This window comes from Zingiber officinale, chromosome 6B (assembly GCF_018446385.1).
Source record: "Zingiber officinale cultivar Zhangliang chromosome 6B, Zo_v1.1, whole genome shotgun sequence".
In the NCBI taxonomy this organism is placed as follows: Eukaryota; Viridiplantae; Streptophyta; class Magnoliopsida; order Zingiberales; family Zingiberaceae; genus Zingiber; species Zingiber officinale.
In genome coordinates, this window is record NC_055996.1 from 38585161 (window position 1) to 38599806 (window position 14646).

Sequence of the window (14646 nt, forward strand, 5' to 3'; positions counted from 1 at the left end):
CTTCAAACGCCCGGTCGCACTCCTCATCCCATTGAAATTTGGTGACTCGGCGTAATATCTTGAAGAACGACAAACTCCGGTCGGATGACTTAGAGATGAACCGAGACAGTGCAGTTATCCGACCAGTGAGACGCTGGACTTCCTTCAGATTTCTAGGAGGTGGCATGTCCTGTAGTGCCTTCACTTTGCTGGGGTTGGCTTCGATACCCCATTCGGTGACAATGTAGCCCAGAAATCGTCCGCTTTTCGCGCTGAATAGACACTTGTTTTGGATTCAGCTTAATCCCGTACGCCCTAAGTGTATGATAGGTCTCCTTGATATCTGCACATAAGTTAGCTGCTAGGAGAGATTTGATTAATATGTCGTCGACGTATACCTCCAAGTTGCGGCCGATCTGTCGTCGGAATATTTTGTTCATCAGCCTTTGATAGGTGGCCCCGATGTTCTTCAATCTGAATGGCATGACATTATAACAATACGTGCCATCAGCCGTAATAAAGCTGACCTTTTCTTGATCGTCCCGGGCGAGCGGCACTTGGTGGTACCCTTGATACGCGTTCAGCATGCATATCAGCTCGCATCCAGCAGTGGAGTCTACCATCTGATCAATCCGAGGCAGCGGGTAGAAGTCCTTTGGGCATGCCTTGTTGAGTCCCTGGAGGTCGATGCAGACTCACCACTTGTCACCCGTCTTTGAGACCAATACTACATTCGCGAGCCAGCTCAGGAATTGAACTTCCCGCACGTGGCCGGCCTCCAGCAGCTTCTCTACTTCCGCTTGGATGATCAAATTTTGCTCGGCGCTAAAGTCTCTCTTCCTTTGTTTCACCGGACGAGCGCCCAGTCGGGCGTGCAGTTGGTGTTGCGCGACGCTCGGGGAAATCCCGGGGAACTTGTGCGTCGACCATGCGAACACGTCGTGGTTTTGCTGGAGACAAGCGATCAGCTCCGCCTTCTGTTCAGCTTCCAGGTCGGATGCTATGAAAGTTGTTGCTTCCGCTCGGCGAGGATGGATTTGCACTTCCTCTTTCTCCTCATAAACTAAAGTAGGCAGTTTTTTAGTGATGGCGCTTACCTCTAGTCTGGGAGCCGTCCGAGTGAATCTGGCCTCAGTCTTGACCATCTCAACATAGCAGCGCTAAGCATCTAGCTGGTCGCCTCTGACTTCTCCAACCCGGTCGTCTACCGGGAATTTGATCTTTTAACAGTAGGTTGAAACTACCGCTCGGAACTCATTGAGGGTCAGTCGGCCCAGGATGACATTGTAGGCTGAGGGGGCATCTACCACGATGAAGTTTGTGGTTCTGGTCCTCCTGAGTGGCTCCTCTCTGAGCGATATGATCAATTTAATTTGGTCGATCGACTGTACCTCGTTGCCAATGAACCCATATAGTGGGGTCGTCATCGGCAGTAACTCGTCTTGGTCGATCTAGAGTTGATCGAAAGCCTTCTTGAAGATTATATTTACTAAGCTCCCTGTGTCAACAAAAAATCGGTGGATATTATAGTTAGCGATTACCGCTCGGATGATGAGGGCATCGTCGTGCGGGACTTCTACTCCCTCGAGGTCCTGGGGCCCGAAGCTGATCTCAAGTCCACTTGCCTTTTCTTGGCTGCATCCCACTGCATGTATCTCCAACCGACGAGCGTATGACTTCTTGGCTCGGTTGGAGTCACCGCTGGTCGCCCCACCAACGATGATGTTTATTTTCCCCCGCGGGGCATTACTTCTATTCTCCTCCTCCCAAGCAGATGGCCTGATCCGTTCGTGCGTGGCTCAGGAAGAATCAGTGCTTCCCCTTTGCTGATGATGCTGCTGTTGCTTGGGTGATCTTCTTGCATCTTCCTGCTACCCGGCGGATTGATGCCTATGTCGCCATTCGGGAGAGGGAGATCATCAACGATAGCTGCTTGGGGTCGGTCTGGTGATTGGTGTTAGACCACGACAATCACGTGTGTTGTGCGACACCGACTGGTGGAAGGAACAGAACATAGGTGTCCATACATTTCCCTTTGGTGCCTTCGGTCGATCGGAAGACACATGTTGCACGACCTGTGCCCTCGTTTCTTGGTGCGATCAGCCTTCAGCTCTTGGCCCCCTTGGCGGTTGGTGGCTGCTCGGCGGTCGTCGTTCGGTTGGCACCGAGAGTTCGACTGGTGCCTCCTTCCTTCTGGCTACCTGGGCTTCCTCCACGTTTATATATTCATTAGCCTTCTTGAACATATAGTCGTAGTCGCGGGGCGGCTTCCTGATGAGCGACCGGAAGAAGTCTCCCTCTACGAGCCCCTGGGTGAAGGCATTCATCATGTTCTCAGATGAGACTGAAGGGATATCCATAGTTACCTGATTAAATCGCTAGATGTACGTTCGGAGAGCTTCTCTTGGTCCTTGCTTCAAAGAAAATAAACTGATGCTCGTCTTTTGGTAGCGTCGGCTGCTCGCAAAATTATGTAGGAAGGCCGTTCAGAAATCCTTGAATCTTTGTATCGATCTGTACGACAGTCTTCTGAACCATCGTTGTGCCGAGCGGTTGAGCGTGGTAAGGAAGATCTAACACTTCACCCCATCTGTGTATTGGTGAAGGGTGGCCGCGTTGTTGAACTTGCCCAAATAGTCGTCTAGATCGGTCGACCCGTTGTATTCTCCAATAGCCAGTGGAGTGTAGTGTCTTGGCAGAGAGTCCTACAGTATCGCTTCAGAGAACTGACGTTTGATCCACTCGGGGGGCGGGTCGGCTCGTGGTGCTTTGCCTTTCCAGGCATCCCGAACGGGCGCTTCGTTCGAAGAAGATCCCCGCTCTTGATTTGCTTGAGCGATTTCCGAGGGTGTCTGGAACAGAACCCGATGGAACGGTATTAGCGCGCGCGCGGGGGGGGGGGGGGTGCTTCTCCTTGCGTGCCGGTCCGCCCTCTATTTTGCCCCCAGATGGAGAGTTGCTCCAGCCGGTTCTCTTGCGTCGCTCGACCCCTAGACGCCGATGTTGCTTGTTGTGTCAACCGATCGGCTAGCGCCTTTTGCTGTTGCTGCTCTACTATTTTGGCTACCCGAGCTTTCATGAGCATATCGAGCTCCTCTTGAGTGAGCGTTATGGTGTGAAGTCGTCCAGCTTCTTCCATCTTCTCAGCTCGGATACAGGTGCGTTCCCACAGACGGCGCCAAATTTGATCATGTTCGAGAGTCGAAGCGATGGATGCTGGGGACGTGACGCTCCTATTGATCGTTAATGGGCTCCTAGTCAGCGAGACCTGCAACCACAGCGACGTTAGTGCCGAGCCAGGGAGGGGTTCCCCAGGGATGGCCCTCCGACGCTCAAGTCAATCACCGGTGATGTAGAAGAAGCGAGAGGACGAAGCAACAGAGTAACAATAGCTATGGTAAAAATTATGCATACCTCCATTGAAGTTTGGGTCTCTTTATATAGGGCTCACGGGGAAGCGTGGACATGTTTCTCGAGGCGTGTCCACTTCCCAAAGCTTTCCCTGAAAAGACATGTCAGGAAAGCGTCTCTGACGCCATACCTTAATGACCCGAACATATCTCTGACATGACAATGGAAGCTTTCGCCGTACGATCCTCCGCCTGACCATGTTGTCTGTCGATGACACGATTTCCCATGAGGATATCGGTTGATCCTCCTTTTGTCTATTATTGGGCCGAGCGGGATGGCCTCTCGGCCAGCCCTCAGCCGTTCGAGTGGGCTAGCTTTTGAGTCGAGCGAAGTGGCCGCTCGGCCAACATTCCACTGTCCGAGCTATATCTGCAAGTGACCACCGGTTCTGAGGTTTAATGCGAGTCCGAGCGGACTGGCCACTCGGCGTATATCTTGTTCTGAGCGTCGGAAGCTTGATATGCGACCGAGCTATGATAATCATCTGGTTGATATCGGCTCGACTGTCCTTCACACCGGTCGGACATGTGGGTCATCCGCTCAGCCAATGATACGGGAGCGTTGACCGTCTAGACTTTGACCTCTATCGTGATAACGACCCTATGAAAGATGGAGTTTATCAACAGATTATATATATATATATAATAAAAATAATTAATTAATTTATTCTAATAATTATTATATTTTAATTTTGATTTATTGAATAATTCTCTTTAATAGTCATGTGTCGAACAGAGGCACCGACCCGGTCCACCCGAGCGCCCAATACTCTGTTTCTAGACGCCCGCAGGTGACCGCCGCGGTCGTACCACCTGTCGGGGTCGCACGTGCACAGCATAGAGTTGAAGGCGAAGGCGAAGGCGTTCTCAGGGCACCGAAGCATCGGGTGCACCATGAGCCATCGAAGAGGAGGAGGAGGAAGCGCGTGAGTGAGTTGCGTGCGGAAGAATGAAATGGGTTCCATTCGTCCTGCATGCAAAATAATGACGATCGACGACGACCAACTTGTCAAAAGCCCCCTCAAGAGAAGCGCTTCTCATATTTTATTTTTTTCTGAACGCCTTCTCTAGCGTTCTTAAGATTGAATCCTATGAAATATTTAGAAAAAAATATTTATGAAATAAACATTTTATAGTTTTTTTTGTGTATGTAGTAACAAAGAGAGATTATTTTGAGCGTAAAATAAATTTAAACAGTTGTATGGGGAAGTTTTGACGTTAAAAGAATGTGGAGCATTTTGATAAAGTGTTGAATTTTGAAGGGGCATTTGAAAATTTACCTAGAGGAATAAAGAGAAATGAGAAATAACAGAGAAGGGAGGCTGGCAAAGAAACAAAAAGTATTGAGGTTCAAGGGGGCGGTGGCTATCACCCGTGGCTTCTCCTTCAACGTAATTTCTATGGGTGGGCCTAAGTCGCTTCTCTTTTGCATAGGTTCATCCTCACCTAATATTTTTTTAAGTTTTGAATTTAAAAAAAAAATGAATCTCTCAAATCATTTCTTTTTCTCTTTGGAGCACTCCATAAATATTTAATATTTTTTATCAATTATATTTAAAAATATAAATTATTGATTTTTTATAAGTAATTAATTTAAACATTTTAAATTTAATTTGAGAACGCATTCTCAATTTTTGAAAATTTCCTTTTAGTCTTTCTCATTCTTAAGTTAATCAAGTAACAACGGAGCAGTTCACACAATTTACGAATTCCGACCGAGGGAAAAACTAATATAACCGGTTAAAATAATTAATTAAGTAATAAAAAATAAAATATATGTAACATCTCTAGATCTCATAGTATATTTTATGTATATCTATTAATTTTTTTAAAAAATAATAATAAAAATAATAATTTCAATTAATCTTATTAACTATCTCTAAAGTTATCAATTCGATCCTATAAAATTTTTTCATCAACAACCAGGATAAATCAAGAAGCGCACACGATAATCAGTTCAGAAACCCACGACAATCAACCTAGAAGTCCAACATCTTTTTATTATACTCCTATTTAAAAAAAAATTATAAATACATCATAATTAAAGATTGAATCATGAATATTTAAATAATAATCTAGATATTTTATCGTGACATCGTAGCTTCGAAAACTTCTTTTTAAATAATAGATCTTAGTCAGATAGAGCATAACAATTAATAATAAAATATTTTGAGTTTTAACACTCCATAAATTATTAAAGAAAATAAATGATATTATAGGAGAAAAAGTGATAACGTCTCTATCAAGTGATCCAGCAGTATTATTGACCCCTAGAATAAATATAAATCACGGAGTATATTTTCATCTAATACACCGACCCTTTATATGAAAAACATCATATACCCAATTAAACATTTTAATTCAGTTAAAAATTCATTCTCAAACTTATTAGACCAACTGTCCATGACCAACCGTGTAACAAATAGATTGTATTATCGATTCACCACTTGTCAGCATCACTGCATAACTATCACTGCATGTCTACGCTATAAATTTTATTTAGCCTATTTTATTTTAGGCCTTGTAATTTAAAAGAGACTTAAAAAAAAATAGACCCTATATGATTGGATTAATTAATTCCGTAAGGTTTAAAAATTAAACTTATAACTAATTTATAATTATTGTTAGACCCTCTATACGGTGGGCCTAAGTCGAAGAACTCTTGGGCCTCCCCTCAGGTCCAATATCATTTCGCCCCAAGATCAAATATCTCATTTAAAATCTTAGTCTCACAATTTTGATGCTTCCTAATTCCCTTCTCATCCCTTTTATGTAAGCAAATAGAGTTTTCCTTTTCTTTCCTATGTTCGTTGGTTGGTTTTCCATGATTACAACTATTGGAATATGATTTTAAATAAATAAATAAATAATACGAAGATTAGTCCGTGTACAAAACTCTCATCTATATGAATTTCGAGGCTTACCTCTGAAGTAACAACCTTACAATTACAGTAAAGCTCCCGTTTATATAATAATGAAATAAAATGTAAATGCATAGGATATTAAGTTGTGTGTTAAGTGTCAAGAGCTAGCCCACATGAAGATCCGTGGGTCAAGTGAGACTAAATTTGACTTACACATACTATACGAAGGTAAACAAAAAATCATAAGAAGAGATTTTGAACATGTTAACTATATTCATACTTGAGTATTTATAAATATACCAAGGGATAAAAATTTATAGAGATCATGATCATTATAATAAAAGATGATAATCTTCATCCTAAGGCCCTTTAAGATCACCCTAAGTACATCGAAATAGAGTAAATTATGAAAACCATTCAGCCATCCAAGTGGCCACCTAGGTGAAGGAAGCTAACCGATGTGAAGAGATCTATCAATGGATCAAGTGTCATGGTGAAGACTAAATTTAACTTGCGCATATGAAGGTACGTGTCAAAGGACGCTGGAGTAATTTAACAAAGCTCCTCTAATAATGAGTTTGAGGTGGAAGCTTACCCCAAAGGGTAAAAAAATGATAATCTGATCTTTTGAACACGTTAACTATATTCATAACTAAGTATATATAAAGTATACTAGGAGAGAAAAACTTACCCCAAACATATTGAAGAGAGTAAATTACAAAGACCATTTGGCTAACCAAGAAGGCCTCCTAGGTGAGGCGGCCTAGCATGGGATAAACTCCACAATTCAAATCTGAGACTTATTATGACTGATTTGAGACCTATTATGACAAGTTCTCACCTAAGTACCAACTCAACTTCGCACGTGGCATAAGAATGGAGGGTCATTCTAACTATTTTACCGAGTTATTCTCACCAAGATTTTTAAACCACTTTTTTTCAAAGAAAAGACTTCAAATTGTTTATGTACTTGACTAATTTACAGAAAAATCATTTTAGTTTTTTCTATAACTTTAACGAAAAGGAAGGGAGCCATAATAGTCATCGATATAACATAGAAGAAAGCGAGGTTAAGAAGTGCATTATGAAACAAAAATTGTTTATTTCCATTTTACTTCTTATGTAGTCAATATGCCTCATTTCCACCTTAACAAAAAAAGCAGATGACAAATCTGCAACAAAACAATTTGACGGGGTTCACTTCCCTTAAACCATTAATGAAAATGCAGATCATAACTCTGCAACAAAACATTTTGCAGAGGGTAACAACAAAATTGCAGTGAGCACCAGCCATGAATTCGTATGTCAAATTTTATAATGCAAATTCTATGGAGTAGTCCCTTTCAGTGAATTCGATACCATTTTGACCAAATCGAAAATGACTGAAAGAGTCCTCACATTGGGATTTGCATTCCAAGTTTAATGTTGTCAAAACCTTTTCTTTCTCTCTTTCAAAGAATTAAAAACGTAAAGGATGATCTTTGGCTATGCAGCCATGATCCCTTCAATTGTATATTGGAGTGATTGAGACCAATCAGATCTAAACAATAATTTTTGTAGTGTCTTCATGATATCATAATCTGGATCTAGTTTACGCTGCCAACCCTACAAAGAAATAAATGGAAATTTTAGAAATTATTTAGAAAATATTTGATGCAATGTAATAATATTTAAGGGAAATTATCATCTTTTTCAATATGCCTTCCCAGAATCATCAAGGCACTCATCGAAATTAACTCTTGTCATTTGACCCATAACTATTAACAAGTGAAATGATAAGAGCTTGAAAAGTCTAGGAGGTATTATTTTGATGATTTTGAAACTCTAGGAGTCCCTTTTACAATATGCCCTCTAGATACTCAAAATCGTTAATACCCTTTGAAGTATTTAAACTTTTGCCATTTTACATCCTAACCACTAACATGATTAATTTCATCTAATGAAATAATGGCATGATGGGTGTCTATGTGTGCGCTGAGTCACTTGTTTCACAAAATAAAGTAACTCTATTATTGGTTAAGAAGTGAAGTGACAAGCTCTAAAAGTCTGAGAGGTATTTTGATGATTTTGTTACTCCAAGGATGACCATTTTCTATATGCAGTTTTCAAAGTCATCAAAATATCTAAGTCTTCAAACTCTCTTGTCATCATCTAACGAATTAATGACACAGCAGAAATACCAAATGTACAATAATAACACTTTTACATGAGATTAGGGGATGAAAGGATTAAAGTTTGAAAATTCTGAAGTATTCACATGCAACAAGGCACAAGGAAACTTTGTATTTGTAATGAAAACATAGGAGGCACAAGGAACACTAGTTTTGATGCATAAGATAGGCAACTTAACAAATAAATTTACCTCTAGAACTAAAGTCGTCACCATCGCAGTGCAAACATTTCCATCAATGTTGACTTTGTGACGACGTACTTGATCTAGTAATTGATGCATACATTCAGCTGGATGGACAGCATCTCCTTCCCTTGAGCCCCAGAAAGTGAAGGATTTATCAACTTCCTGCAATGTTATATATGCATTAGGTGGGTTTAACAAAAATACGACAAGTATTTTTGCAACTCAAGGAGCAATTTTCAATAAACTTTGGAGAAAGCAAGTCAACTCAGCTTATAAACATGTTGACACGTCCGTTGACAAAGGAACTACCAAAATTTTAAAATACTAACATTGGTGGTGACAATTCCATGTTCAAATAGCTGGCAAGGTTTTTTTGTTAACAACATTTGGTGGCAAGGTTTTTTTGTTACGAATCACCAATTAACATAGTAACAGTAGTGGTGGCAATTCCATGTTCAAACAGCTGGCAACAATGAGGAGTGAACTGCCAGGCTACACAAACAAAATATAGTCGTCGCAAAGATAAACTAGAGGCAATGAATCTCACTAATTCAGGTTGGCCATTCACATTTAATGTGGCATGAGGACAATAAACCCCCATTTGCTAAAAAAATGTAATTAGAACTCATTGAAAAAATATAAAATTGCAGCCAATTTCGCAGGTACATAGTAGTTAATAGATATACTGCAGATTGTTAGATAAGACAAAATCGTAGAGAATGCAGGACTAGAGCCTGTTATGTGGCTCATCGAAAGACATTCTTCTAAATAACAACACTAAAGGAGATGAAATTAGTCTCTCAGGAAAGAGAAACATGTGTTGTAAAGATAGTAAGTACCTCAATGAAAGCATCTGGGTTTGGACAACACTGATTCTTTGACAACCTTAAAGTGCACTCTGCAGCAGTACGCCCATCTCGAAGAGCAACAGCCTTGAAGAAGTTGAGCAGATTTACACGGTCGCTACCAGAAAGCTCTGCGGTCATACCTACGTCAAGAAAGATAACATGAGGCTTTGATTTGAAAAGTCGTTTGTTTGAGTTCTCTGTCTGTGCTCGAACAAGAATATTGCCCGGATGCATATCTGCATGGATGAAATTGTCCACCTAAAAAATAGAACATGAACTTCCAAATTAACACTAATGTAACAATCAAAAAAGTAGTTTATAATAAATGTGGAAGTGATCATGGATTTTATTTTAATACAAGATTTGAGATGGTTCGATTCATGCATGCTTATAAGACACTTTCCATATAGGTTTTTCTATTTCAAAACCCTCTTATCCCAATAGCAATGGGGCATCTTACCCTTTTGCTAAACTTACTAGTAGAAAGGCAAAAGATTAGGCAAAACATAAATAATTTTTAAAAAAATGACCACTTGTACAACCAACAAAAATTGCATATATTAGAGAATGGCTAGAGGATAAGTTTGCCAACATCAGACTTAGGCAGCTTATTTGGGATGCATGATCAAGATAATTAAATAAAGTCAGAGACAAATAGAGATCATACCAGTAGCATCTTCAAGAGTGCATTAGTACCAATATGGGCAAGAGCACTTTTGAGTCGATCATGTCCTTCAAGTTCATCAACATAGTGAGAGACACTTTCTCCATGCTCATAAGTCTCCACTAAAACAGCAGGATGGACAAGAGGGTAAACAGGTTTTGGAAAAGATACATTCTTCCACCTACGGAAATTATATATAAAGCGGCTTAAATGTGCAGCCTCCCTCGCAAGATCTACTTGAGACATCATAAAAACAGCAAACTGTTGTACACTTTCATCTAAGCGCAGCCACTTCAGAGTAGGAATGAAGTTGGAAATTTTGGCCACTGATTTAATTATCATAAAATCCCTCTTAATGGACTCTCCAACACCAGGATGTCTCACCTTTACAGCAACATCTAGGCATTTTGCACGTTGTCTAGGATATTGTATCTTCAAAGAAGCCCGGTGTACCTGGGCAACACTTCCAGAAGCTACAGGTACCTCCTCAAAGATTTCAAAAACATCAGAAAGTTTGCGTCCAAAAGCCTTCTCTACAGATTGCCTTGTGTAGGAAAAGCTATGTTCAGGTGCTTTTGTATGAAGCTTAGCCAGCTCAGTACAAAGGTCACTGGGGAAAAGGTCTGGACGTGTCGCAGCCCATTGGCCCCACTTTATAAATGCTGGACCAGCTTTTTCCAAAGTAGAACGAACAAGATGAATCCACATTTTCCTGAACTGAGTGCCACAACTGTCAGCAAGTGGAGCCATTACCATGATAGGTGAGAAGAGAATTGCCAAATGGATTGTTCTGTATAACAAAACAAAACACTCCAAAACAAGAAGAACAATTGAAGAGAGGAAAATTTGGCTATCTTGAGCACGCATATAAAGTGCATTTCCAGGAGGAAAGTATTCCCCTTCTGCCCATGTTGTCCTAGAAAATGCCATCTCTCCAGCAAAAACGGCAAGCAAAGTAGGAACTAAATGAGATCTGGAGATAGCTAAGCTTGTAGCACAAGCAATCTTACTGACAGAAGTGGTGATTCCTCTACTAGAGTACATTGCAAAGAACCTTTTCCAGGCAGCTTGACCATAATCTGAGATAGAATTTCTAGTTGAAATAACAGTGAGTTTACTCAAAGGGTTATTCCTGTAGATATTTTCCTCGGCTTTATAGAACACAAATATTTTATTTTGTCCACCAAACGTCTTGTACTGCGAAAACACTCTGCATGGAAGAGGTAAGCCATTTGTGGAGGACAACTTAGGACTTGTGGAATATTTTGCTTCAGAATTTGCCAGAAAATAGTTAATTTGTCTTTTTATTTGAAAAACAAAAAACCTACAAAAGTAGGAAACTAAGTTAGAAAGTCAGTACCAAAATTCACATCATGATAGATTTGATTAGAATAATGTAAACTAGAGCTGTGTGTAATTCAAAGTGAGGTTAAGATGATTTTCATCACAAAATTTAGCATAGGCAACAAATAATGTAGATACCAAGCAAAATATAATTTGATTACCATCAGAGTTCATTGCTAGAATCTTATTCTTGCATCTCCATAGAATAGCCTGCAAACCTTTTTGTTAGGCATATTAGGCCTAACCATAAATTCTGTCTAGATCATTGAGAGTATGGACTACTTGACATTGTGTGCTAATTTCACATATGTATTTACCAACTCAAGTGCTAACTAATGAGATGCAAAGATAAAGTGAAAGAAGGTAAACATAGGCAAGTTTGTACACAGCAGAATGGGATAGGCCATGGCAGGATAAATATCTCGCTGCTATGCAGTTTGTAATAACTACAAAGAAAAGGCAGTCATGAATATGGTGCAAAAACCATGAGATGTCAAATAAAATAGAGAAAACGCAACTAAAAACTATTTGAAGAAGCAACGAAATAACTATTAGCAATCACCCATTCACTAATTGCAATAGTTAGCATAACAGCAGAAATCCATACTCTACATTGTCTTTCTCTTTATTTTAAGAAAGACATAAATGTTCAAAACCTCTGTTTTATATGGAGCAGCAGTGGCTAATGCCATCACAATTATCTTTTTTCATGGAAAAATATTTTTTTTAGGTGAATAACATCAACGAGAAATTTGTCTGCAGCTCTAACAAAAAAGTTAATACACAAAAAATAGAAAAGTCGCAAGGATGACGGAGCAAGGAAGCATAAATTAGTTTCTTCCAAAAGGGCGTCTTCTTCAAAGAAAACATAGAATCACGGAGTCCAAATCCTAGACTTGCAATTTTTCTTCTTTATCCCAGGAAACGACAATAAAGCAACTAATACGAAGTAGAACTCACCTCGACATTCTTTTGATTGTTAAAAAGACTTTAATTCGTGATCTCACACCTCCCCTAAGATTACAATCCCGCAACTGCAAATCCACCGGGGAAAAGAGGCAATATTCTTTCGAGAATAAAAGGCGAAATTTAGAACTGACAGGAGGGCTTCACGGATGTCCTAGGGGCGGCGACGGCGACCGGAGTCGGATTTCCAATATAAACATCGATGTGTGGGTCTTCGACGCTCAGGAACCGGGGGCGACTATGATTGAAGGGGACGATAGGAGATTGAGGAGGTTAGGGTTGGGAATCTAAGCACGAGGAACAGATGGCAAAGGGAAAAACTTGCGAGCTACGCGGAGAAGCCGAGCAAAAGCCACAATTCTGGGAAGAGAGAGGAGAGGAGGCGGCGAGGGTTCTATTTGCACCACGTTGCTCTAGAATTCAGTAACGACTTGGCTTGCCAAGTCCGCGAGGAAGGCGGGTGACGTCAGATTTTTACAAATGGGAATTCTATTTAATTATTTTCTAAAAAATACAATATGGTTTTTTTTAAGTTAGGGTTACTTTTTAAATATATAATAAAATATTAAAAAATTTATAGAGAATATGATAATTTAGTAATTAATTCTAAAAAATATTGGCTAATATACGAATCCTAATTGAAGATTTTACGGTATAAATTTCTACATTAACTTCGTTATAGGCCCATAATTTTATTTTGTTTCTGTTCCCAAAGTTATAAGTCTACAAGATATTATAATTAGTCTAGTAAATAAAAAAATTAGAAAACTGAGTTGATTTTCATTAATTTTATTTTAGTGATAAATTTTTATAGAGGGGATAGATTTTTATTGACTTTTATAAAATGACATAGAGTTGAAAAAATCCATGTAGTTCTATAAATTTTTTTGTAAAATTGTTATAGACATTTATAATTTTTTTCATAGAAACTTAGGGATTTTATAATTTAATAATATCTTATAAGTCATTATCTAATACTCCTATCAAATATTGTCCCAGAAAAAAGATTATTCTCATATATTTTTTTAATTTGAAAATTATAAAATTAATTGGGGAAAAAACTAAAAGTAAAATTTCTCCATGATCATTTTTGTCCTTTTATTTTTGATTTTACACATTTTAATACTCCTTTGGTGGCATAAACAAATACAAATTAGTCATATTCAATTTATATAAATCAAAATTTCAATTAAACATAAATAATTAATTAATCAATACATTTTAATGATACATAATATCAATATCAAATATCCCGATAATAAAAAAATACTCAGTATTTGTGATATGTTTTTAATAGTCTTTTACGAAAAAGAAAAAATTTAAGGTTCATTATCGCCAATATGATGAACATCACTCCACATTCAATTCACTCTTATATCTCTCCATGCATTGGCATTTGCTCATTGTTATTATTGAGTATCAAATAATTGATCAAAACAATCACCATCATGAACCTGTTCTGGCAAGAATAATGAAACTTCATTATCTGATTTAACTGAAAATTCATCAGAACGGCATTCCTTGTGAAGAAAATTATGTAATCCTGCATAAGTCAAAACAAGCTCAACTTGTATTATATATGAAAATGAAGGAGTTGTTTTGAATATTTTAAATCATGATTTAAATATTCCAAATACCCTCTCACAATAATACACACATATAAATCGGTGATCACATAATAATCAAGGTAGCTGATACTCAGATAAGAGTGGATGCTTCTAGCAGCATATTCAACAAAATACAAAGCACCATGATTTCTTCTGGACGAACTAAAATAATAAAGTCAAACGATATAATCCCAATAGATGTTCACCTGCCTACGAGAGAGAGATCGAAGAAGAGCCGAGGAAACGGAAAGAGAGTGCTTGATTAGCAGATGGAGCTCGGATTCAATGGCGGAGGAGGTCAATCTAGGAGCAAGGAAGAGGCAAAATCATGGAAGAAGGGAAAAGAGAGGTAATGACAGTCGAAAAGAGGGTTTTCGACAATGAATAAATGACTTTTTCTTTTATTTTTTATAATTTACCGAGGGTTTAAAGTTTGTACCCAAAGAATTTTAAAAAATCCATGAAAATTCATAAAAATTTAGATACTAAAAGATTTTCATAGAGTTTTAAAAAGTCAAGCTTGTAGGATCGGGAAAACACTAGAGGGGAGGTGGATATCGATCGTCAAAAATCGAGAGCAAATTAAATCAAAGTATGCAATGGAAGAA

At 38.9% G+C, this 14646-nt stretch overlaps 1 protein-coding gene across 1 annotated transcript; it reads right to left on the minus strand.

Moving 5' to 3' along the window:
• Positions 1 to 7376: 7376 nt before the first annotated feature.
• Positions 7377 to 12861, minus strand: LOC121992366 (uncharacterized aarF domain-containing protein kinase 2-like). Its single transcript, XM_042546684.1, has 5 exons — positions 12426 to 12861; positions 10125 to 11445; positions 9449 to 9715; positions 8616 to 8771; positions 7377 to 7858 (listed from the first exon to the last, which is right to left on the minus strand). Exons 1-5 carry the CDS (start codon positions 12431 to 12433, stop codon positions 7739 to 7741), a joined length of 1872 nt encoding a protein of 623 aa, XP_042402618.1. The 5' UTR covers positions 12434 to 12861; the 3' UTR covers positions 7377 to 7738.
• Between the last annotated feature and the right edge of the window lie 1785 nt (positions 12862 to 14646).

Excerpts from the sequence above, each read along its gene's own strand:
- LOC121992366 (XM_042546684.1), bottom strand. Across the intron at positions 9,716-10,124 it reads CACTCTTGAAGATGCTACTG|GTGGACAATTTCATCCATGC; the intron begins GTATGATCTCTA and ends TCTATTTTTTAG. Across the intron at positions 7,859-8,615 it reads TGACGACTTTAGTTCTAGAG|GGTTGGCAGCGTAAACTAGA; the intron begins GTAAATTTATTT and ends ATTTCTTTGTAG.